The 26,552-nt window shown below is 40.3% G+C and overlaps 2 protein-coding genes across 2 annotated transcripts in view; one reads left to right on the forward strand and one right to left on the reverse strand.

Annotated features, from left to right (window-relative positions):
• Nucleotides 1-99: 99 nt before the first annotated feature.
• On the forward strand, nt 100-8,800 carry RAD9B (RAD9 homolog B (S. pombe); the record flags this gene model as incomplete). The annotated part of the gene is made up of 11 exons (XM_010286051.1): nt 100-209; nt 1,094-1,164; nt 2,064-2,213; nt 2,746-2,860; nt 3,840-3,939; nt 4,866-4,972; nt 6,605-6,711; nt 7,187-7,251; nt 7,821-7,922; nt 8,331-8,515; nt 8,652-8,800. Coding segments are annotated over 11 exons (1,261 nt in total), but the record flags the coding sequence as incomplete, so codon positions are not given.
• A 4,170-nt stretch (nt 8,801-12,970) lies between these two features.
• Nucleotides 12,971-26,552, reverse strand: part of PPTC7 (PTC7 protein phosphatase homolog (S. cerevisiae)) — a gene marked incomplete at its 5' end in the record, with an annotated part of 19,129 nt that continues 5,547 nt past the window's right edge. Inside the window, 5 exons of the mRNA XM_010286052.1 lie at nt 12,971-13,311; nt 14,689-14,818; nt 16,833-16,956; nt 19,184-19,382; nt 22,099-22,278. Coding sequence (XP_010284354.1) covers nt 13,253-13,311; nt 14,689-14,818; nt 16,833-16,956; nt 19,184-19,382; nt 22,099-22,278 — 692 coding nt within the window. The remainder of the gene's footprint in view (nt 13,312-14,688; nt 14,819-16,832; nt 16,957-19,183; nt 19,383-22,098; nt 22,279-26,552) is intronic.

Consider the following 26,552-nt stretch of genomic DNA (forward strand, 5'->3'; position numbering starts at 1 on the left):
CGACGGGCCAAGCTAGCGCGGAACGCGTTTCTCCGCAGCCACCCCACGTGCCTACATCCGGGTCTCTGAGGAGCGCTGAACCCCTCCCCTCGCCCGCAGGGGGCGTTTCCCGCCCTTTCTACGGCCGTCGTGTGAGGGGAAGGGTGTGGCGGAGGGCCGGGGTCTGCGGCGGGCCCTGAAGTGCGTCATTGGGGGGGCTCAGCTCAGAGGTACCCATGGGCCCAGGGGAGGCAGCAGAGCCTGGGACAGAGGGGTGTACGTGGGAGAAACAGGCACCCCGGAGCGGGGCCACCTGAGGGAGCTACAGCCGGCAGCCGTGGGCATGCGTGACTGGCCTGCTGGGCGCTGCCCTCGGTGGGCTTCCCCGTGGGGCCTTCAGACGGTGCAAAGCGGGGCGCGAAGCGCTGGGAGCTGCAGCCAGCCCCGCCACGGTCACAGCAGAGCTGAGGAGCTGCCTCTTCCTCGTCCCCAGGAGGACAAAGGCATTTTTGTGGGGCAACGTGCAGCCTCCGAAAGTTGCTCAGATCAGAGAGCAGAGCTGCATTTGTGGCGCTTTGGGGTGGCGAAGCCATTGCGTACCTGGGTGCCTCCCTGTGCGCACTACTCTCTTTCCAGAGGCCCCCACACAGCGTTTTCCTGTAAAATGCTGCTCTGCCAGTGCCAGCATGGGCAGAGGCAAATTTTGAGACCCATGCCTGGTTTCTTCTGTGTTTCTTAGGGCTACATCTTTACAGATGTCCAGCTGCTTACCGCTTGCTCAAACTTGTTGCTATCTACAAAATGTAATTTCTAACTTCTAATTTCTGTTAGTTAGGGTGTTTTGTCCAATTAGAGTCAATTAATTTGTGGTGGCGTCAGGTCATACCAGTTGCTGCAAAGGGACAGAGGACATTCGAGGTGCACCTGATTGGATCCAGCTTTCAAAAACATCAAGGTGTTTATGCTACTAAAAAGGAAAGAGTAATGTCATCGGGGGGATTTTGAAACACATAGGAAATCTGTAATGTTTCCTCTTAAATTATTCTGGAGAAAATGCAGTGTAACGTTTTTTAACTTAGAACACATATTGCACTGTTTGTTTTTTTCCTGCTAGTGTTTGGAAGAGCGATACATGCCATAGCACGTATTAGTGATGAATTCTGGTTTGACCCCGTAGAAAAAGGTGTAAGTGAATTTGATTTATTGTAATTTAAAAATCTTTCTTGGAAGCATAGTATTTATGTTGTTGCATATTGTGTTGTTTTCCTACAGTTTTTACCATTCACTCTCGAGTTACCTTCTCTCTCAGCTTCCTCCACTTTCAACATGGAAAAATGCCATATTTCTGTAATTGTAATTACACAGATTACATCATGGAAGATTCATTCCTACTCTGCCCCTAATATTCTTCGATTTTTTGTTACCCAAGCTGAAGCTTGTCCAGGACATCCGGGTTAATACCACGGGTTTTATTTCTATTGTCATGGGTCAAAATGTTTATGTTTCGTACCACATCAGAAGCTGCCTCTAAACAACATGTTTTTGTACTGGTATGATTCAACAGGAAGAATGCAGCCATTAATATGCCTCCGATTAATCAAACACCATTTCCAGCAGAATTAGGGGTTTCTCCAGAGGTTTCTTAGTTAAAAGTGCTCAACTCTGCTTAACTTGCTGGGAAGCTGGAAAATCAGAAGTGGCGATCATTTCTTTTTATACCTGAAGAATTTTTGAGGTGCTAGTAATGTCTTCGCTCATCTGTGCGTATCATGTGGATGGGTGTAGAGGAAGATTGTTTTAGAATAAACGCCAGTCCTTCAAATGCCTCAAATGCATGCTGAGCTTTAAGTGGTTAGGTAACTCACACTTCAAGACCACTTAAATGTCCGTAGATTGGATTCCTATGCCTGTATTATCCCAGTGACCTCTGACCACTGATAATGAAGGTGATAAGTTTGAACACGTTTATATGCATGATGCATCCATATTTATTTTGAGATGTACACATTTAAAGGTTTTGTGGCTTAGGTACGGTACCAAAGCACAGAGATGGCTTTTATAAATCATTTTACTTATATTTTCAGCTTGCCTTAAGATCAGTGAATTCTTCAAGGTCAGCATATGCATATGTCTTCTTCTCATCTATGTTTTTTCAACATTACTGCTGGACAGCCATGTCTCAACCACATCAGAAGGAAAAACAGTTATCCCTTCCATGTAAATTGATAATAAAGGTACATTTTAATGCATTGTTATGCACAGCTTTGGAAGCAGCACATTAGCCCAATTTCCAAATGAAATTATAGGGGGAGGCTCATACAGGCATGTGGATGGCTCTAAACTCAAGCACTTCTGAGCAATTCTGCAAAAGAGAACGTTAGTATTAATTATGTTTCGAAGGTGTTCCTCCTGAGCTGTGCCCTGCGGTTCCCGAAGGCTGAACCAGCTTAATCTTGGGTTGAAGGAGTACCACATTTCTGCCTCTGGAGTGTTTCTCCTGTAGCCTTCAAAGGCAGTCTGAGCCAGGAGAGCTTTGAGCAGTTGTTTAGCAAACAAGTCTGTTGGCCATATATTGGAATAGTGGGTGAGGATGGCTAGGATCAGTATTGGCTCCCTGCATCTGCTTACAAAGCCGTTTGGGGAAGCCATAAAAGCAGGAGCTTGAGATAAACTGTACAAAACTGGGGAAGTACATTGCAAAATTGCTTGGTGAGTAACCTCTGCACTGATTTTTTTTTTTTTTTTTTTTTTTTTTTTTTTTTACAGTCAGTTCTTCCTGTATTTAGATGTGTAAATGTGCTGGAAAGGAATGTAGAGAAATGCAGCATTTATACAAATATTAATGATCATCACATAACTTTTCAGCTCCTCTGCAAACATGGTAGGTTACAACTAAAGTGACTTTACAGAAACAGTTTAAAACAATGGGGCAACATAATATTTAGTGTAATTATTAACTGAATGTTGTTGATGGAACGTTATGCCAAACACTTTCAGCCTCTTCACATCATAATTCTACTTATCATGTGCATCACCTTGTAAAAATAAAGTTATAACAGGATTTATCAGATGAACGTTCTTCAGTTCACTAGTTAATGCATGCTATGTATTAGTTGTCAGCCTACTGCTTACAACGTTTAGAAATAGGCTAGAGTAAATTCTGAAAAAATACACTTTATGGAAAGGGAGGAAAATTCTGTTTTGCCAAGTGTTTGAACTAGAGGATTTACTGGGTCTTTCCACCGCTAATACTCACCGTTCTTCAACACGGTCATGTGTCTGACATCCTCAGTCCAGCAGAACACAGGTATATTCATCGGCATTAATCTTTGCAAACTCATACAGAACCATCATCTGTCAGTATAGCTTGCTGAGCTGTGCTGTGTAATAGGCAGTGGATTACATTATCAAAAATCTAGCTTGTATTAAGAATAATGAGATAATATATTGCATTAGGTCTCAAAGAGAATTAAGCTCTCAGCTCATGCTTATCTAGAAATACATAGAGATCTGTAGGGTTTGCCTTTTGTATTCCACCACCATTTATATTATTATACCAGTTAATATTGAAGCCTTTTCCCCCCCACCCCTGCATTTGTTGCACTTGTTGCTATTCATTTATTTCTGGTGGATTCTTAAAAAAACTCAGATGCTCGAGAGGCATAACTAATAGGATGAAGGAAGTCTTAGATGGCATGTTAATTCAGTTTGCTCTTTGTGAATGAGTTATTTCCACATAGCTAGAGTAAGTCGCTTGGTTACTTTCTCTATTGAGACTTCCTAAAAGAACGATTAATACTGAAAAAAACATTTAAAATTACAAACTAGCATTGATTCCTGTTCATATGCTTTATATTTAGGTGTTGTAAAAACATACAATCTGACATTTCAAGAATGTGATCCATTGCAGGCTGTTTTTGCAAAGCACATGTGTCCAAACATACTTAAAGTCCACTCCAGGTAATGAATATAAAGATTTTTTTTTCTGTGGGGGGAAAAATAAAATAATACAGGAAGCAATACAGTTCTCATAGTCATTAACATAACCAAAATCTGATTAGGGCACAGTCAAAAAATGGCAAACTCCTGAATCCTGTATCCTAGTGCTTCATTTTTCGCATTACAACTTCAGAAACTTGGAGCGCTCTACCATTAATCCTACTCGGTCTAACCTTGAGAAGTGTGTAATGTACAATCTGAATTCACACCTTTGAGCAGCTTCCACCTATGACAAATGAAGTAGTGCTTTAATTTCACAGGCAAAGAATCCAGCGTAAAAGTACATTTTTTAAAATGTAAGGCAAAGTTCTGCTTTGAAAAGCAGCCCCTGGAAAATTCCAGGATTTGACTTGTCATTGCAAGCAAAGGCAAAGAACAGTAAGACTACTTTTCCTGACAGCGTTTCTATTAGAAGTGTTCGTTGTGCACAGGGGCTCTTGTCACTGTAATCAACCACTAACGCATTAAAGGTGTATAAAGGTATCTCTGTATAGATACTATGTATTTGTGTGTTTAGAAAAAGATTATGCAACTTTTAAAACTGCATGCTTTCAAATAAAGAATTTAGGATGCTGAAGTTTGCTCAAAATCATGATATATACATACAGAAAGGTAGCAGCAACATATATACATATGTAAGAGTGTTTGGCAGCATACACAGGCATTAAACATAAACAAATTTGCTTTCATAATTACTAGTTGTATTTTTAATTCCTTATGTACCTATTGCAATATAAATCAATTAAAAAGACACAGCACGCTTTAAGGGGTGCACATTTCAAAGGCAGTTTTGCCAAGTAGCCATTTCCATTTCTAATGTGAGTAACAGATGCTAGCTAGTAATTTGTGGCACATAAATTATTTCAATGTTGAATGAAATTTTATAGGCTGCTGGCTGATATAATGATTCACTTTCCGACCAGTCAAGAGGAAGTAACCTTATCAGTAACTCCAATGAAAGTTTGTTTCAGGAGTTACACTGAGGAAGACACTGGTAAGGAAATTCAAAATATGAAACAATATTGGGACTTTAAAACAGGTGATCTAAAGGAATAATAACTACTGCATCTTATGGCTGAATGAGATTTTTAAGAGAGGGAATATATAGAGAGAGATTTTAAGTCATATTGCTACGGTCTGGTTTTAATATATTTTAAGAAAGTATGTTTTTAATAACATTTTCCTGGTATCAGTGGCAGCTAGCAGGCTGAGCAGCCAACTGAAATAAATTATGCCACTTGCTGTAGGCTTGAACAGAGGTAATTACTGTGCTGCAAGAGCAGAAGCATGGCAACAGACAGGAAAAAGGAGATAATTCTATGTTCTGCAAAGAACTATTTAAATCTGAATACCATAATTAAAGAATTGATATCATTATGGAGTATATTTTAGCATAAGGGCAATACAGTGCATTAGCTGGCCTAACGCTGTTATACAGCGCACTGCCATTTCCAGATCTCCATCTGAGATGGAGAGCGATCTAGATGCTTGGTGTGTGACTCAAACTAATTTTAAAGATATAATTGTGTTCTTGAAGTATATGTTCTTGTATATCATATAATGAAGGGATGCTTTTCATACTTGCTTATGACTGAAGCTGAGGATAATGACCTAGAAAAAGATGACTGCCTAGAGCATAGGGGCGGGGATTGTGCTGAGAACAGGCTAACGCAGTGGAGAGTGAGAAGGATGAAGTGGTGGAAACTGGAGTGAAACAAGGAAGAAATTACAGAAAATAAAAAGACACTAAAAAGAGTACATTTTGAATGACAAGTTTTGTTATTTTAGAAACGACGCTTGCAAGTGTTATTGTAAGGAAAGAAAGTGAAAAAAATAGTAGGTACAAATGGAATGAGATACCAAAAAAACAAACGGTTAAGGAGAAAAAGGAGGCATTACAAGCATTGTTCTTGTTGTGTAGCATGTGATGCAATATACCACCTGCAGCAAATGTTCTGTATGCACTGAAACAAAACGTGTCCTTTGAACGTATCATCTGGTGATGGCTTGGGTTTTTCCACATTCAGGTTTAATTTTCAAAGCAAGAAATTACACCTTCTGCCTAGACTTGTTTTCATTTGCATGTGGTAGGCTCTGCCTTGCAGAAGCTGGCAGGTGTGCTGTAAGTCTGTATTTCCACAGTTTTAAGGAACTTTACAAGAGTATATTTGAACACGCAACAGGGCCTTGTTGAAGGCCAAGATAAGTCCACCTTCATTGTCCTCAGAGGACTGTCAGCAATTATGATTAGTCTGTTAAAGTCATGTGGCATTTTGGTCTTCCCATCTATGCAACAATAAGCAGTCAGTAATACTAATTGTGATGAATGCCTGTTGACAAAGCATATTTGCAAAAATGACGGCAGGTATCAGGTTAGATCACACAGTAGAACATAAAATAGGTTCTGTTAAAAGCCATTTAAATCTACATAATAGACTGTAAATAAATTGAGGATTTTATTTTACTTAATTATTAATTAAATTTAGATAAACATTTATTGTTAGTTGCTATAAAAATACATTTGTTCAAATGATGCTGATGTAAAAACCTCATGGTTATAATCACAGTTTTGTTCAGTTCAAGCTTCACTCCTTTGAGTCCTTGACTTTCTTGTTATTTTAAACAGATTTTTCAAAGACAATGCTTACTGAAATACAACTAAACCCAGAGGAATTTGACTACTTGCAAGTCGGAGTGGATTCTGAAGTGACATTTTGCCTTAAAGAATTAAGGGTAAAGCAAGAACTCGTCTTGAAAAGAAAACATTTCCCATTAATTTGCATGACTTGACCAGAACAACGCAGACTGGTCCCTGCAGAATGGCCGGGGGAAGTCTTCCACCAGGCCTCCTGCCCAGCAGTAGTATTTACCAGCTGGTTGAGGATTAGCTTTAAAAACCAAGACACTGCAGAGTCCCTCGCAGTAGCCTTTGAAAGGCAAGCGAAACATTTTTAAAAGAAGAAAAATATAGTTTCCATGCTGGGCAGACACACTGTAACTGCACTGAAGAAAGCATCCTGGCCACAGCAGTTCCACACGCAGAAGCTTCTCTGGCAAAGCTCCAGGCAGCGAAGGCAAAAAATCTGTTCTAGAACCAGTAGACTTTTACCCTCTTTTTGCCAGTAAACAACAGCTGGGATAAACTTACATTCTAATATTGATCTTCTGTTTTTAAAACGGCGCTTAACCACCCACCCCTTCTTTTCAGGGCCTACTAGCGTTTTCAGAAGCTACCAGCGTCCCTGTCTCAATCCATTTTGACGTATCTGGAAAGTAGGTTTTGGAAAGCACCTGTCTAGAACTACTGCAGTTACAACTCTGCAGTCGGGTTTTGTCTGCAGGTTACTCAATGAATATTTAACTGGAACAGTACAAGAGATTTTCGTTTCGTACCAAAAGCTGTTATCTCTGATCTGCAATACAGTGTTAAGTAGTTTGTTACTACACATAAAGCATTTAACATGAGCACCAGTATTACTAAGCTAACTAATGAGCACCTACAAGTTACCTGGGCACTTCAGGTTCTCAGTCTAATGCATGCAATGATTTTATTTAGTAGTCTAAAGAAACAACACATTTTCTGTTTAAAATATTACTTTAACAGTTACATATTTAAAACTATAATTTGACTAAGTTTAATATTGTATAGCATTTGCTCACTGGAGCATTTAAATCTGCAACAGAAAGCCATCTCACATTCTTCCACAGCAAATATATTAGATTTTCAGCTTTTCAGAGAAGGCACTTTTTAATCTGTATGTATAGAATTGCATAAGCTGGATTTCTTCCGACAACTTGTGTAATTATGCATGCCAGTTTAGTCTCTGAATATTTGCATTTAGGCCAATTGCTTTCAGCATTGAAGATATGATGCTGGAAGCCAGCTTTATTTTGGCTACCTTGTCTGACATTGAAAACGAGACGGTTTCCCAGCGGCTGGAAAGGTAACGGTGGGCGTCAGGGCTGGGTGAGGGAGGCAGACTGCCTTAAGAGGATGGAAAATGGAAGTTTAAAGTTTTCCAGCCAAGTCAGGTTTAAGGTGGGAAGTGATTTGCTCATTCTTGCAGGGTATTGGTAAGCGTTGTACAGATCCTGGTGTCTTTGTTCATAGAAAAAACGCAAACTAGATGGGTTCAGGAATGTCTTAGCATCACGCACAGCAGTAAAACTTGGTGTAATGGAGAGCACTCCGTGCTAGCTTCTGCTTTCCTTTATCTCCATGGGGTTCTGTTGCAGTAGGAGGGGAAGATGCTTGTTGTGAATCTAAAGCCATAATGTTTTTCATTAAGAGAAAATAAAGGCGTTCTAACATAAAAGCCAGTTACTAACCTGACCTGCTCTCTCCAACCCAGCTCAAAGTCACACATGGGTAAATCTGAAAAAACCTCCACGGCTGAAGACAGCAACGCTGCACCAGTTCCTTCCAAAAAGCCACAGTGGAATGGAAACGCACCGAACGCAGAGTCGGCAAAACCTGCGAGTCCGTTGGCAAAAGAAGAGATTAAAAGTATTCCCAGAGTCACAAAGACAGATACGAGTGGGACAGAGGACCATGCAATGCCAGGAGAGGTGAGAGTGTCTCATTACCAGAAGGTAAGGAGGCTCCCAATCCTGATTTTAAAGTGGCAAAAGCTGCAGAAATAACCAACCCCCAAATTCTGTATCACATGCAGTTTCTTACTTCTATAATTATTGCATTTTCCAGTTTCATTCCTTGTTTTTTGGAGCAGTTTCTTATGAGAAGGATGCTGTCAGTCACACCTTCCATAGTTTAGCAACAGCTAGTGACACTGAAGAGGATTTTGGCTCCCAAGTTCTCTAGTAACACGAAGTGTTTGAATCCACCACTACTGGGGGTTGCCGTGAAAGATAAAGGTACTATTTGACTTGGTAATTGTGGAGCTGTTTCTAATTTTAGAAAGAGGTCTAATTGCAGTTCTTTAGCAAGTTAGAACTGGATGGAAACGATTTGTATTCTGAGCTTGTATGGTAAACTGTGTTTCACAAATACCTGTTCAGTCAGTCTGGAAAGTGGAAATCCTCCGCACACAGTGCCCGTTTCTTTTTTTGCAAGACAGACGTATAAAAAGGAGTATTTTATCAAAATGTTGAGTCCTTCATTAGTTCCAGCTGTGTTAGGACAGGTTAAGCATTTATTCGCTGTTGACGCTGACAACCAGCGCGGGTCATTCTGACTGTTAGCTGCTGTTGTAACGCAATATAAACTTAGGTCATGACTGACTAGATTGAGATTGGTGATGGATGTATTCTCTGGGGACACTGCTTTGGAGGGTCAGCTCTCCACTACCTTCTCACTAGAGAGTTCAAATTGCGTTATCGCTTCAGGCAAATTAAGCTGCTGTTGTGAAGTTGAGTGCTGGAAAAATAAACCCACCCACCCTGGCATAGCCACACGTATCCTCGCTAGAGGATAGCTGGTATTTTTACAGAAAGGTTGTAGAGCTAGCATTTACCTGAATAGTCAAAGCTGTCATAGAAATGCATTTAAAAAATAAAAGTGATATGCTTGAAAGTATGAGTTTAAGAGCCTTTTGTGTTTCAGACTTCCATTCTTCTCTTCCCTCTCCCCACCCCGTCATTTGGATGCAGGTTTGAGAAGACTCTGCGAGGGTCTGAGCAAGAGCCCGACACCGCAAGTACTGGTGGCGGCGCATCTTGGCACCACCAGCGACATCACTGCGTTAACAAACAGAGGTTTTGCAGTCAACTTTACTTTAAAAAACACATTTTAGTATAAATACTATATTTATTAAATATCTTTACAATTCATTTAAATGTATTTACAGAACTATTCCTGCATAAGTTATACCTCAGACATGAAATTCACATAATTGCCTCTTAGGTAAGCATAGATGATAGTCTCATTTTAACAACAACAAAAAAAGCATCCTCATTAGATACAGACTCAGAGTTGCTCCATTATTTCAGCTATCTTTGTCAGAAACTACTTCATACAGTGAGTTTCTACACACACAGTCTTTTTTTTTCCCTGGGGAAAGGGTATCTGTTACCGAGAGATGGAGATTCCATCACAAAACCCTTCACATCTTTGCCAGACCTTCGCCTCTCCCTTCTCCTTGACTCAGTCCTAACTGCCTGGTCCCAAAAGCTGATTTTTGTTTTGGTGGTTTTTTTTCGGCTGTACATTCTTCAAACATAAAGAAAGTACATTGAGAGGGAAACTGTATGTTGCAGGTCTCCCAAAGATAGCCATAAAAGTAGCAAGGAACCACAGAGTTTTCCCAATTTACCACACCTGTGCCCTGTTTTACCCAGTAATGCTGCTGCAGAAATCCCAACTCCTGCCCCTCCTGTCACATGTTACTGGTATACAAAACTCTTCCTTTTCCTCCAGCTCACCGCTCCCAAAAACACAGACACACACAATCCCTCTCTGCAGCAGCCAAAAGTCAGCCTGTGCCCTGCTCACACACACTTCCATGCCACAGAACACCTTTCTTGTACATTTCTCTCATGAATAGTCCTAATTCCTAGGAAGTGTTACTGCTTCATGCATCATTTAAAATTATTGATAGTATGGGCCCTGTCATTTCCTTTTCCAAAAAATCTGTTGTGCGCAGACAGCTTAAGTTCATAGGAAGAAATTAGGTTTGATATGTTTAGAGTGCACATCTTTAAAAAAAAAAAAACAAACCCAAAAACAATCAAGCATGTGATAAAAATATCAATTCTTTATAATACAGTATTGCTTTATAAACAGATGGAAAAGCTATAAGCTTTACTGGTCTTTGGTGTGCCTGGTGAGGGATAAACTCATGATTTGTAAATCAAAAATCCAAATTTGTTCTTTATTAACAACAACAACAAAAAAAACACGATGCGATACGAGGCCAATGGCTTTGCAGACACTGCTCAGCTAGGAGTGGCTCTAACCCAGAGCGCCAGGCAGCGCAGCTCTGCTGCGGAGCAGGCGGCTGCGTCTCGCCACTCGGGGCTTGCGGACCCCGGCCCAGCGCCCAGAACCTCGGGCAGGGAAAGCGGCCTCACCCTGCTCCTCTACCCGAGCCACGTACAGCTCCGAGCATGTAGTTCTAGAAAGGGGGGAAAAAAATAACAAGGGCTGGGGGATGAGTGTACTGAGAGCGAGGGGTCAGAGTGCAATGCAGCCCAGGTCTGCAGGGGCATCATTTTAAGGTTAAGTTCAAGGGAAAGAATAATTGATCAAATCTGCTCTAATCAAGAAGCATGATAGTAAATACTGGAGAATAAAATGTAAAGACACCCAGATTTCAGAGAGGAAGCCCCCTCCCAAATGCTGGAAACAAAGCCCTGTACTGCAGCGTGAATACATTCCTTCTAACGAGACAGCTAGATACAGCTTGTTCAGTTTTAAAAAACACCACGGACTGACAGTTTGTGCAAAGTTATCCACCGCTGGCTGTTCCATGGATCGCAGAACTAATTAATTTTTCTTCATCAATATAATCCTCCCCATACCCTCACCAAAATAGTATTTTGGTCAAGTTAGGGTAGTTAAGGCATTTTGACAAGTAATTACAAGGTGATTTAAAATAGATAGCTAACATTATGCCAATTTAGGAATAGCAGATAAATTACCGAAGAGCTTCCAAATTAATCACTTATAATAAATGAAATGCCTGTTACAAGCATGATGCATTGAAATATAGTAAAATGACATGTACATGGTACATGTTAAATGATCTTAAATAAAAGCTTGACATAGTTACGCAAATATACAGTACAAGTCCACAAAAATTCTTTAAACAAGTTGAGGTAACCTCAAACTTAAACAGTTGTAATACAATAAACCAGGTAGTAAAAATCTCCTTCTGAGAGCAGGTAAGATTACTTACTGACCAAGTTTAACTGCACTCCCCTAAACAGCAACATTACCCGACTTTTTATATATAAAAACATGGCTTTAATTTATTTCTACATACTTTTCTACCAGCAAAAAAGTTAATGAAAAACTGACCAAAAATATATATATCTTTACAGCTATCAGCTTTTTGTATGAACCTCAGGAAAGGAAAAGGAAAGCTTGCTGGAACAGGGGGAACGAATGTGAGCTACTGTAATTCAAAAGGAAATGTGATATTGCAAAGTGGCTGTTAGGTAACTGTAAACATCATTAAGGTTCATTCCAAAAACCCTAAACTTTAGTTACTGAAATGTAAGTTTTGCTGATTATTCATTAAAAGTTTCCATTTACGTACTTCTTGCTGCTGCCACAGCACAAGTAAAGAGGTGCTCGTTTGAGTGGGAAAGATAAGGATCAACTGGACTTAAACTGGTGCAGCATATTCTGTTCTACCCAAGCGAGAATGGCAATTATGAACAGAAATTATGTTTCATTAACAACAGAATTATCTACCAAAAGTGAAGACGTTCAGAGTTGAGGATGATCTGTCCCTTGTGCAACCTCCCACTGCAGCATTTACACTGTATCATCCCACGCTGGTGAGATGGGTTAAAATGCTGAAAGGACCTCAACTTTGGCCAGTTCGGCTTTTTGAGACTGAGTTAAAATTGTTGATTTAAAAAAAAAAAAAAAATTTAAAAAAAGTTATCCACAGCCAAAACATCCAGATACCAGGCCCATTATGGACGAATGATCTGCAGAACTTTTAAGATCACAGTTAAGCACCTGAAATCACAAAACACATTTGCATCCATATAACTTGAACTAAGTATGTTTTTTGAAATTTCATACTAGAAAAGGCTCCTAGGCTGACACCACGTATGGCAAGAGCAGAATGTTTACAGCAGTTATAAACCTCCTGAAAACTGGAGCTTAGAAACACGAAACCTCAGCTATCACTGGAACAAGACTATGCTTATGAAACTGTGTTCTCTAACATACCCCGTAATGAACAGTGAATGTTTTTAGTAGATAGAGTAATATGCCCTCTGCTAGAGGCTTTATCTATTGAATCTAGTCTGAAAGATGAGAAACCAATTCTACTCCTTCGAAAGTATGTCACATTTCCGTGGGATTGATCCTCCTCCCTTTAAGGACAATGACTAAGCTCTGCACGACATGCTTCAAGCCTTGAGCTTCTTCGTTTCTCGCTGGCGGACAGAGGCCAGCGTACTACGCGTGGTTCTTCACAAGGACTTCAGTTGTGCCTCAAGACAGGCAACGAGCTCGAGAACGGGCTGCTGAGATCAGCGGCAAAGGAAGAAAGCAATCCTGCCAGCAGGAAACCGTACGTGTGAAGCTAGGAGCTCGGGGCTAACAAAAACCTCAGAAGCTGACACTCCGGGCAGATCAGTCTGTGTACTCGGCTACAATAGAAAGAAGGACGGTGATGTCATCTGGTTTTCCCCCTGTAATATAAGAAAAGTAAAACTATGTCATCAAACCACAGTGGGTCATCTTCTTCTAATCTGTGACATTCCCCCACGGAAAGCTCTTTTAAAAACAGTTTTGAATATTTACACTGTTTTGTGTAGACACAACAACTCTGCTTCCTCCCTCTCCTTCCCAAAACACAATGGCATTTAACACAGCAAAAGAGCGCTCTCCTTCAAAGCTACACTGAGATCGCAAACTGTCAGAGGAGCGCAGAACCTTGAACATTGTTGTTAGCCAGCAGAGAAGAAAGCCTGTTTTCTAGCAGACTATTTATTTATTTTATAAAAGTACAAAACCCCTGCCTGCTTTGTTACAAGCAAGCTGCAATAAAGTCAGCATCTTCTCAGGAATTTCTACTGTAAATCAAACACCTCTTAGCACCTTCTCCAGCACTGTATTACCACATATCTACTTTACTACTTAACATTTTTAGTAGTCGCTTTTCAAACCTCAACAGCTAAAGCAGTGAGGTTTAAAAAACAGTGAAATCCTACAGAAATGGCTCAAAGGAGAGGTATTTGGGTACGCAGTCCTTTGGACTCGGGAGATCTGCAGTTTCATTACTGAGTGACCGAGCTCTGTAGCAGCACGGAGCCCAAGCTTTACAGCTACTGTCTCTACCTTTAGGAAAGACGCTTAAGGGTCCTGCAGGAAATCCTGCCCTTCTGATACAGAGATAACAAGAACCATCTTGACTAGCAGAATTTCATTTATTTAAAAAAGGAAAAAAAAAAAAAAAAAAAAGAAGAAAGGTGTTTGACAAGACTCTGAACTCTGCCAGGTGTCAGTATCCTTCTACAGCATAGGAAATAGAACCGGCAGAGAGATCAGGTCAGGGATGCTAATGGTACAAAGGTCAGAAAAACAAAAAAAAAACCAACATCAAAGAGTGGGCAGAACCTCGACCACAAAGCATCAATAATAGAAGACCTTAAAAAAAAAACACAACACAACAAAAACCCAAACACCACCCACACACCCAAATCTAGGGAACAAGTCAAGTACAGTTCCCTAAGAGCCTGGAGAACTTGTGTCAGGCAGGATTCCTGGGGCAGGAGTGTACATAGTAGATTTAAAAAAATAAAATAAAAAAAAAAAATCAGTGCACTGCGTTCTCTGCATTCCAGTTGCTTCCCCACAGGAGGCTTCTAATCAGCCGGGGGCTGGGATGACCTGCGTCAGGAGCTGGGGTCCTTGCCAAACCCAGCGCGCCTGCTTGGCACTCTACTGCCAACCACATTTCTTAATGCTCTGTTCTCCTATCAGATTTTGGAACAACAAAACTTCACTTTGCTTAGGATTTCTCAAAGACAGCAGGAGTGGGAGGAGGAGGAAAAAAAAAATCTTACCTCTCACATTCAATCCATTGTCACATGCAAACTGTGCGAACGGCGACATGTAAGTGGGATCATATGCCAGCTCGTGAGCTTGCTCAGCAATGCTTCTTGCAGTCTGCTGTATGCTCTCATAGTTGGAGTTCTAAATTAAAAAGGAAAAAAGTTTATTCTTACAAGAAAGTCTACTGGTAGTTGTTTTGCTGATGCGTGTCAGTTTTGTAGATCCCTGACCTCTCTCTCACAGATTAGGGCATTAGTTATCACCTCCTCCTCCAAATGGAACCCTCACCACCTTTTAGGCTTTATAAATTTGGGTTAGAACTACAAATCTTCACAACTGAAGTCCAGACCTGTTCCCCACCAGCAGCTACAAGACTTGGTTTTGGAGGATTTGCAGAATTTAGAAACTTAGAAGATGAATACTCAAAACAGACTGAACAGTAGAAGGGAAGCAGGACATCTGATAGCTATGCCAGCCCGTCACACTGGGAGAACCATCCTTTCTGCACAAAGTAGGCTCTGTTGAAGTAATTATGTTTTACCTTGAATGGGAAGTCTTACTTCTCTGACCCTCCTACCCAAATCGAAAAGAGCACACTTGGGGAGAAGGGGCACTTTAAAAGTTGGATGAGGAAAAAAACCTTCTTGAGCATGCAAACTTTCTACACACCGCATTTTAAGTGCCATTTTTTCCCCCCTGTTTCAGTAACTCTGCTGCTTTACTCCCAGACTTTTCTTCCTCAAGCTAACATGACACAACGACCGCCACTCTTTTTGTTTGTTACCATTTTAAAATGCCTTGTCATTTCAAGAGTCTTCCCTGCAGTTTGGGGAATTAACAGGCATTTACATGATTAACTTTCGGCTGAACCTCACGGGGAACTTCAACGCCTTTCCCAAACACGCCAAAAGGTGGAGCTCAACTTTCCTCCATGAGGGAATTCCCTCTCCAGTGTCCACCCAGGCTAACATTAGGTCCACGCAGCAGAAGGAAGGTGGAAGTAGAGCAGACAGAGGTAGGACCTGGCTATAGCGTAAGTAACAGCCGCGCAGGTTAGCGACCAGCCCGCCAGGCCCTTCCAAACCGTGACACATCTTCAGTGCTGTCACTGCCTTTGCTAGCCAGATTAACGCCGCTGATGGCTTGTGCTGCAGTACAGTCACATTTTGCATTTCACAGCTATATGCTTCTCACTTTGAGACCCAAATACTGCACCGAGAAGAGGGGAGAGTCATCGGGGGGGACTGCAGAGAGGGGGAAGCTCAAGAATCTGCCTGCTGGGCAGAGAGAGGCACCTCAGACATTGTGGCTGAAAGGACCCGTTCCCTGTCTGACACCACCTTTCAGTTATGTAGCTGCAGGATAAGAGCAGGCAAATTTTTTTTTTTAAAACCGCACTATAATTCTACATGTTAACCTTATTTGCATTTCATAACATCAAAATAGTTTCCTCAGGGAGGTTATACATATTGATACCTCCTAAGTATACTTTCCTTTCTGTAAGTAAATAGCCTTAAGCTAAATGTTCTCATCCGAATTAAAATATCTTAATGTATTTTTACTAGCTAAAGAGAACGTTTGTGGCCACTAACGTGGAAAAGCTGCCATGAAGTTTTTTTACAAAACATTAAAGAATTTCAAGCACATGCAACCCACAATTCAGACAGCCCATACTACTTTACAATTACTGTTTTATAAGCCTTCAGAAAAGCTTCAAATTATTTTTAAGTATACAGCTCACTCCCTCAAATAACCTGTAAGAGAAAGCTGTATTTTCATGTATATCATCTACAAACTGCAAGTACGGATAAAACACAATGTGTGAGCAGCTGGCCAGGGGCAATGCCTGCTAGTGAGCATCTCCCCCTTCCCCTCACCAGTCAGTGACACGGTACCAGCTGCTAGAGGGGAAATTTATGCCCAAGCTGCTGCTTCTGGATTCAGGCTGGATGCAGATCCAAGAGATAGCACTTTGGGCTCAACACCCCTTTCTGCTGCTCATGTGCAGTATTAGCTGCAAGGTCTCCAAACGATAGCACTTTGTGCTGGGTCTTTTATATACAATAGGGAAGTTAAGTGCATCAAAAGTAAGGGCAGTAACTATGAGGGATAAGCAGTGCAAAAGATGTGAGAGATTCAGAATACACACCCCTACCTTCAGCTTTTTTAACTCCTGCAGAATCATGTAGTCAGGCATGTTGTCAAACAGTCCGTCTGTTGCAGTCAAAATAATGTCTCCAAGTTGGACATCAAAAGAAGTACTATCAGCAGCATCGGGGCTGTGAAGATGACAGATATGTTAAAGAAAAGGACTCCAGCTTTCACTAAGGCACCAAGCAATGTCAAACCAGCACGCCAACAGCTTTTGTAATTCACTACTGTTACATGTTTTTCTGCAAAAGAAAGATATAATCACTAACTGTGAAGCTTGTGCACCAGGATCACTTGTCAAGAAAGCTACAACAGAAGAACTGTGATTGCAAACAGGTACTGTTCCAGCTATTCCACAAAGGATCTGCATTTAAAATTCCCAGATGAACAATCCTGCCATCTAATCTGCTTCACAAGTGTATCTCCATGGAAACCATTAAGTAGAATGGCAGCTCGGGGCTTCCTTCTCACTCATCTTAAATATGTAAGAGAGCTATACTTGAAAGGACAATTCATAACAGGAACGGCCAAAACACTTAGGGATCCTCAATCACTTTCTAGTGCAATGGAATATGAAACATGTCTAGAAATCGCTACCAGGAGACCACAGCCTATTTAGGTCTATTTATGTCTAATAAATTACACAATACCAAGAGGAGAAAATACCCACTTTGGCATTGAATATTGCTGCAAAATCCGATTCTCAGAAGCAGCATAATGACAAACCCTTCATTTTTAAAGATTCTTCAGGGGTCTTTAAAAGGGAGAAACTGCTGCATCCCATGCCATTTGGCTATGCCAAAAAGCAGAAAAGCTACTTTGCTCAACTGATTTGTAGCTTCAGGCAGGTTAATGGAGTTAAGATTGCCTGCCTATTCCCATATATAGACAAATTTAACATTTAACTGGGACAACAAATTAAAGAAAAAAGTACTGGAGGAGCATTTAGACAACACAGGAGTACTAATTAACGTCAAGAACAGTGCAGAAACTAGCCAGAAAGCTATAATCATGATTCAGAACTGAAGTGTGGGAGCTTATTTATCTTGCGCTTTCCTTATTATGTGATGACTCAGATTGCTTTCCTGACTTGCGCTAGACATTATCAATTATCCTTGTGCTTTCGGTTTTTTTGTCTTCCCACAGATGGCACAGAATCTCAGAAAAATTAAGATTTTTATAGTTCTGGAATTTCAAACAATCATTTAATTTTAGTCTAATAAAGAGGTTAGATTATTTAAAGTTCTGATTTCAGAGTTCTACCCTAGCTTCCTCTCTGCAGTCTTATGATGAAGTAATAAACACACATGCAAGAATGCTCAGGAGTTTCAACAACTTCAACATTTTCAAAAAGAGCTATTTTAGCATTCAAAGTTATAACCCTTAGAATGCTTTCAGTATCAAGGCCGATGCAGTATCCAAAACTTAAAATGCCTATTGCATACTATGGTCACTCTTTGAAGAACCCTTTCTCATACTCCTGTATTCAGAAGGGGTGTATCACTTTAATAAATGTACAATCATTGATCTGAGAGATGTATTTTACATCATATTTGAAAGCTGATTTTTTTAAAAATATGTATTTTATTTTACTGGTGAGACTTCACGAAGCCAGAGGATGGATCAGCCTGACAGTCTTAGGGGAAAACACAAGTACAAGTCTACCTTTGAAACGACTCATTTCTGTGAACAGATTGTCCTTTCCTAACACTCTCATTTCCCAGCTTTTGTTTTTGGTGTTCCGCCAGTTTTGGTTTTGGTTTTTTTTTTTTTTTTTTTGCTCGTTTTGATCAGCTACAATATGCTGCGGGAAACACTGCGATGTGGAAACACAAGTTACAGTCACATGTCCCTCTGCTCTATTCTTCAAGGACTTGCTACCTCCCTGCCAAGATATCTAAATTAGCGTGCTCCAAACCAGTCTCAAGAGAGTACAGACAGGGACTGGGGATGAAAGCCACTGATAAGACAAGCCACTCAAGCAGGATGACCGGTGCGTACACCCGCCACAGTCTTGTTACAGTGGCTTTATTGAGTAATGTCTTTCCATGGGTCAGAACATGCCTACTGCACCCCACAGACTATGGAATATGCCACTGTGAATGAATAACCACTAATCCAATAAATCTGGACTGTGCAACAGCATACAAAATTGGTTAAGCACAAGGTGAGAAATGTTTGTATTACCTTATAGACAGCAGGGCTGGTATAAGACCCTTGGGCTGGATATATACGTAAATCCCACGTGCTATGCTGCAAAGCTCTATACAAAGAACACTGTAGCAGCAAAACTGCAACCTTTCAGGAGTTGATCACCTACACAGATTAAAAATTTAAGATCCTCCTCCATCTTACCTGTCACTCAAGACAACTCCTTCTGCTTCTGGTGGAGCTATCGACAGTTGGAACGGAGTGTTGAAGTAATGCTGCTGCTCATCAGATCGATGTACTACTTCTCCTCCTCTGACTACCAAAAATCCAGAATCTCCCAAGTTGGCCGTATGTAAACGATGACTTGTTCTGTCCAGAACTACTATACAAGCTGTACTGCTTCCTGGAAGCAAACACAGCATGGTACCTGGAGTTAGCCTTACAGAAATTGCTTATTCTTACACTGATTTGAATCATAGTCCAGTTATTCAAATGTTTTTCAAAGCTTAAAAATCAGAAGTGGAAACACTCAATAATGCCAAAATTAATATACATTTAAAATAGCAAAATGCTAAAAATCTTTGCAACACAAACTATGATTTTTGTGTAGAACTTACTTTTCCTGCTTTGATTTTGGTAAACACATTATGCTGACAAATACCTGTTTTGTTCCACTTTATTTACAGCTTTCCATCCCAACATATGTCAGCACATTCTGCTATAGGACTGGATTTACAGAAGTCACATAAAATACTGAAATTCCAAAATCATTGAGATAATAGAATTCTAGAAGCATCCATACAGTGCTAGGTGCTCTCCACACATTTTCACTCATCAGCTGTAAACAAACCATGCCAAGTAAATACCTAATTGCAAGCGGTTCTTAGGTATTGTTCCACTACTCAGAGCATTTAAACACTTTTCTTCATAGTACGGCTCTGTAGAGCTATCTTCATATTTTAAAAAAAGTAATTCTGTCATATCTTCAGGATACTAACTCCACCATTTTAAAGAAAATATGCTTCAGAGACAAATACTATTCCAGATTAGAGTAAGACAGAACGGACACAGATCTACTTGTCAACCGTGCTCAGAACTATCCCAGCCATGCTTGAGGGCACTGAGGAATTCTTGATTCATTCACTGGGAAGTAGCCACCAACTGTGCCTGGTTGCAAGCCACAAAAATAACTGTATTGCAAAGATACCCATCCACAGACTAAGCCCTTCACAGCAAACAGCAATCACTTAGTTTCTGCAAATCGGACAGCACATCCACCAACAGCTAAAGCATTTCTTCTTGACTCCTGCCTCTAACGTACAGGCTGGTGAATAGTCTTCATCTTCTATCCTAACGTCCTTCCAGCAGAAGTTTCCAAGCACAGCTACATGTTGGACAGACCACAAGCTTGCCATGAGCTAAACTTGTAGTCAGGCTTGCTACTGCACAAGTCCAGCTGGCATCACCTATTCCAGAAGTTTCCCTTTCTAATCCAGGGAGTTCCCTGCAATACACTTGCACTTAATTTGTTCTCTAGTGAATATACAGGACCTTCTCCGCTCCTGGTGGATGGCAAGTCAAAGCAGTATCTTAGGAAAAATTCAGATTTTATTTGTGACAGTGTCCAAGATTGTTCTGCAGTACAAGAATAGCGTTGAAATAAATGGCACAGTTTCCTCCCACTCCAGTTTTACTTTAAAATATTTGCTACATTAAATTCTGATGAACCAAGTATCAAGACTTAAAGCACAACAGCAAGGAAAAGTTATTGCCTAATGAATCCTCCTGAATGAAGTCCTCTCCCTTCGCTTTATTTTAAATAAACTCTAAATGCTCATTGCTGTGCTAATTCCAGCGTTCCATTTCGACTTCCAGAAATACTGTTCTCTGTTAAAGGAGAAACACTAAGGATCATTAGTTTCAAATTCTGACTCTATTAGCAGAGCGTAACTAGGAGGCCATGTGTGGAATGCAGATCTTGTGACTCAGCATATGCTGCTTTTCAGAATTCGAAAGGTCAAGCCAAGCAGGACTGCCTCCGTCTACAAAGCCGCTATGAGAGCTCTCACCAGTGGCCCACTTTGTAGATCACTTACAGCTACATCTGCTTTGCACAAATAAGCACTATTAAACGCACAAAATCCTAATGTAATTACTGACCACTGCTATTTTGGTGATACTTAAGGTCACTTCTGAGGTTCGAACCTATTCTTTAGGCATATAATGCAAGAAACATCTGTTCCGAAGCTCAGCAGACAAGTTAAATATAGCATACACAGCACTCTTCTGGCACAGAAGTTGAAGGTCAGGTGAGAAGCATGCATATCATGCAGGGTAACACTTTCTTGGTGCATAAGAGGTCACATGCCCTTTAGAAAAGTATTCTGTTTTCAAGGTTGTCAGCTGAGGCCAAATGTTGCCTCTGTATCTGCTCACCATTCCCAAGGCAGCTGGATGCCCCGTCTAAAATCAACTTTGACACAGCATATGCTAAGCATCTACTCCAGTTTGCTTTCAAAAAAGATCTGTAATGATTCCCCCACAAAGAATTATGAAAGTAATATAGGGTACCAGTAATTGTATGATATAAACTACTTCAGTCAACCCATTAGGTTGTTCAGTGGACATAAAAGGCAACAGGAGCAGTAGAACAAGGAAAGAGCAGAACTGCATCCAATTATCGTCAGAAAATATTTTTGCTTGCATAGCTTAAGCAAAGCGCCACAACCACCCATCAACGGAGAACAGTTATTTATACATAACAGTGAGTGCACATGCCATAGCGTATTCTGCTGCAGAACTCATTTTGCAAATGCTCTGCGAGCACTGGTGTATTACCACCCTTCACACACACAGGCTCTTTTGCCTTTTATTTTTATTGCATACACACACAAACATTGCCTGCCTTACTGAATGAATGAGGACAGTTTTTAAACACACAAGAGAAAATAAGGATGCTACCAATACAACTACATTTCTGTATTTTTTGGTTAATTACGAGAAGATAACGGTCTACAAATTTGTTGTAGAAGCAGACAACAGATTTAAGCAATCTTGACCAAGTATATGTCTAGATAACATACAACACGGATCTAATTTATGGGTTTTTGCTCTCTTACCAAGCAAAGGTACTTTGTTCTGCAGCAGCTCACAATAACCTGCGGTGAGAATCCCAACAGGATTACTTGGTACAAACCGTCCTTCTTTTACTAAACGTTCACATGTTCGCATTAGAGTCCCTGAGAACTGAGAAGGGTCAACCCCATAGTCTCTCCAGCCACCTACACCATCTGCTACCCCTAGAAGAAAACAGAGAATGAGAGTTATACAAAAAGAAATGGTTTCCAAAGCAAGGTTTTTAATTCTCAACATCACTTACCGTATTCAGCAACTAAAAAGTAGGACATAGCACCTGCTTGAAAAGCATTTTTGATTAAGAGAAAAAAATTCTGAGCGTTTTTAAGATAACTTCTGACATCAGCTCCTAGACAAATCTCTAAGTATTATAATTCATCTGAATTGTTGAAGAGAAGGCAAAAGTCCAATGCTGAGAACTCTGTGAGGAGGCTGACTTCACTAAAGCACAACTAATGGGGAATTTGGGGGGAAGCAGGAGGATTCAATCACATTAATTTTTGATTAGCCCATTAAAAATGAAGAAGAGTTTCTACTGGTTTTAAATATGAAGGTTAAGATTTTAAATAGGACAGAAGTGATAAAGAAACTTCTTCACTACTCAGTGGCCCAAAGTTCTTTTTCAAGCTACTTGCTCATCTGAAGGATAATGCTTTCTAATTGGGAATATCAATTTCCGCAGAAACTAAACTTCTATTTTCAAAGCATGTTCAAAAAAAACATGTGAGCAACAGAATGCTGGGACCTAGCTCTGCAAGGATAGTGTGTTGCCTACAGCTTCAGTCAAGCAAGAGAATGGGAACTGCCTATGATCCAGTCAATTTTCATGCAGTTATTTAAAACAACCTAGATATCAGAAAATTAGACCAATTCTGCCAAAGCTTGGGAAGCTTCTGAGCAACTGCAGAGGCAAATAGTGAAGATGCACATAGAAAAGGGGAATGGTCAGAGGTGGATAAGCAGCAGATATGATATTCTACTGCCCATTTGGCTAAATTATTTTGAACTTTCTCAACTAGCTTTAACAACAAAAGTAAAATACTGTCTGAAGGTATTATTTAAGGGATAAAAATATTGCTATTGGAAGTTTTTCCAAAAATCTTTTTGATCCTCAGCAGGTAAGGGACTAACCATTTCAAGCACAGGTTTCTGTAACATAATAAAGCTAAAATAGTATGTTCACGACAAAAAGCACAAAGAGCCAATTTCAGAGCTCAGCTTGTGCTGAAGAACAACAGTCTCACAAAAATGCTGCTATTAGCAAAGGCATGAAAGTTTGACTGAGAAGGTAAAACTAAGTTTGACTCATCTACAAATGCCCTTCACATGGGACACCATCTGAAACTGAGACGGAAGGTTTAGAGCCGACCTTGGCATGAACTATAATCTGACAGGAGGTTATAGCCAGATTCTGAACAGCCTATCAACATTAATCAGATTTCTCCCAAAAATAGTGCACAACCTTTTAGACACCTGCTTTGTCCTTTCTTAGAAGAACGCTATAGGAAGGCAAATCCCTGTATTCACCTCTTCAGACTAGATCCTGGGAAGAAGCTCATGCAAAAGCAACCCTGGCATTCTCAGAAATGCCTTTTCTGATTTCTTCAAGAACAAATTAAACCTCTCTCTTTACAGGTCCCACAACTTCAGGTTAATACTGGATTAACCCTTTGCTTTCTGCTGCCACGCAGACAAGTCTAGAATAAGATATTATTAAGAAAAAGTTCTAGATCCAGAATTTGAAATAGAAACTAAGCTGCAGTTCAGATGATGATGCTTGCTTTACATGAAGTTATCAGACGAGGGACTTTTTTCCCTTTAAGATGAACACAATCCAGATGTACTTTTGCTAGCTGACTACAGCCACTTCACTGACAACAGGGTTAATGCAATGAAAAGATGATGTTTGACAAGTACTGTCCAAAGATTTTGGCTCCTAACGTGGTTACAAAGCAAGCTTGTCACAAGTTACAGAGCTCCCTCAAGTCATCAGTCAACCATTTTTGCATTAGTCTTCTTGGGAAATATTTAAACAGAAACACTACAGCATTAGTATACGGTACAAGAAAGCCGTCCTAGCAAGCACCTGATAGGGTTCATTATTAAAACCCATTTAAATTTTTAAAGCAAAAATAAGAGTATGCCACCTGATGTTCTTTGCTCACTTCTCACTCCAGGCAGGAAATCTGAATCCGTAATCATGGCAGCACACTTCACGCTCTATCCTGAGCCATGAAATGGCTTTGTCTGTCTGCCTTCCTATCTGCTTTTTGCAAGCTATAAACAGCTTTAAGTACATTCTGCCAGTGCCTTCCAAAACAATCATCCTCTAGACAGTCCACAAGTAGGTCCTCTGACTTAGCTTTCTACCACACTTAAGGGAACAGATTGTCTGCTTAAGAATCAGCATTCCTTTCCCATCGCCAGCACAGAAGCATACGGGACCATCGCACTCACGGGCGGGCCGCGGCGTACGCTTTCACTGTAACACCCCAGCTCACTAACTCATGTACCACCACTGGCATCCATTTCTTGTCCTTGCCAAAAATGGACAATGTCGGGGTTTTTTTTTTTTTGCAAAGGTTTGGTGGCCCCCCCCCCCTTTTTTTTTTAAAACTGTATCTCTTAAAGATGACTGGCCAGTTCATTTAATTTAAGCTAAATGACCCTGTTGGCTCCCAAAGCATGGTTCATGGACCTTCCTCCCGCTCCAGCAATTACTGCTGCCATCGAGATCAATGGCAGTACGCAGGCAAAGCACATTCAAGAAGCCCTATACCACACAGTGCCACCTAGAAGACATCCACCTTTATTGTTTTTGCCTTAAAAGAAGATTTTTACATTCCTCAAGATCTTCAGCCATCCTGTCCTACCTTCAGCACGGTTTTAAAATAAAAACTGTCTTTACATTCTGCATTCTCAATATCAACTAAACAGTTTTATGGGACAGGAATATCTGATTTTAAAACAGATTGAATATACTGAAATATATGAAATGAAAATGAGAATAAAATTTAAGAAAACTTTGTGATATTTGATATACAGCAATCAAGGAGCAAAACTATTTGTGAGTTATTTCAAAATCCAGAAATAGCAAGAACCAAAAACTCAACTCATAAATGGACTAATTTTTATGTAATAACATGCTTTCCCTCTGTCATGAAAGGAAAATTCAAAAGGTACTGCTATTGGCACTATCACTGCCAAGGATTACGCCAAGCTCTATTCATTTAGATTATCTTTGTTTCCATCAAACTCAAAAAAAAAAAGCATATATTCAAAATAACTACTGCTTTAACAAGTGAAAAAGATTACTCAGGTTTTCATTTTCTCATATTTCACCATAAAACATTAAATATTGTCTTCCAACAGCCACCATTTAACTTAAAATAACCGTCTAACAAATTAGTAATCACAGGACAGTTAAGAAACTGCATGGCCGAGAAGAATTGCTGCAATCAAACTGTACAGTCCTTGATTTTTTCCAAGCTATTCAGTAAATCAGAAAATAAATTTTATAGAAAGAATATTTCTTTGGATATTCCCTGTTCAAGCCTACACAGAAGTTACACAAATGTCCATGTGACATAGTGAAATGCCTGTGGCTAGATGAACAACCGCTGTAAATAAAGCAATTGAAAATTTCACAATAAATTACTTCAAAAGAATAAATGCTTCTCAAGTATTTAACTATATTACGGAAACCTTTCAGAATCTTTGAGAGTTGGCACTCCACTACACCACCTTCTGCTGGAAAGTACACAAATACTACTGCCAGATTAAATACTCGCTGCATGTGTCAGTCCAAAAACTGGCTCTTTCCAACTTAATGATTCCATGTATCAAGATCTCTCACAGAGGGACAGTTGTAACTAAGTTTCAAGAGGAACCACAAGTGACTGATGCTGCGGCATTGAAACTGAGGAAGATACCGACACTGAAACTTGTTAAAATTTATTTCAAAATGCTAAAAGCACCTGGGATAAAACACTAGTTGAAATGCAAGCGTAAAATTGTTTTGACTGCCAACACGTCAGGTAAACTGCAGAAGCTCAGGAACAGCCAGCCAGTGCTGAGACTAGTAATTTGTGCTTTTCACCGCACGCTTTTCTAAGTCAGATCCAGATGTTCCATCTAGTTCAGAGCAAATACAAAATGAACAGGCTTAAGTTCAGAACAAACCCACGATATTAATCAAACCCTGCTTAATATAAATAGCATTATGAGTGGAAGTTCTGGTTTGCTGGCAAACTAACCTACCCATGGTCAGAGTCCAAGAGTATTGCCCTGTCTCAAAAATCTCTTGAAAGATGGACACTTTCAAACATTGCATCAGCTAAGAATAATCACACACAGAAGCACCAGGCAGGCACAAGTGTGCCAGGAGGAATTGTTTTTGCACACAGCTAACTTTAAGGCATTCAACGCATCCTGCTGA

Source organism: Phaethon lepturus, unplaced genomic scaffold (genome assembly GCF_000687285.1).
Source record: "Phaethon lepturus isolate BGI_N335 unplaced genomic scaffold, ASM68728v1 scaffold30774, whole genome shotgun sequence".
In the NCBI taxonomy this organism is placed as follows: Eukaryota; Metazoa; Chordata; class Aves; order Phaethontiformes; family Phaethontidae; genus Phaethon; species Phaethon lepturus.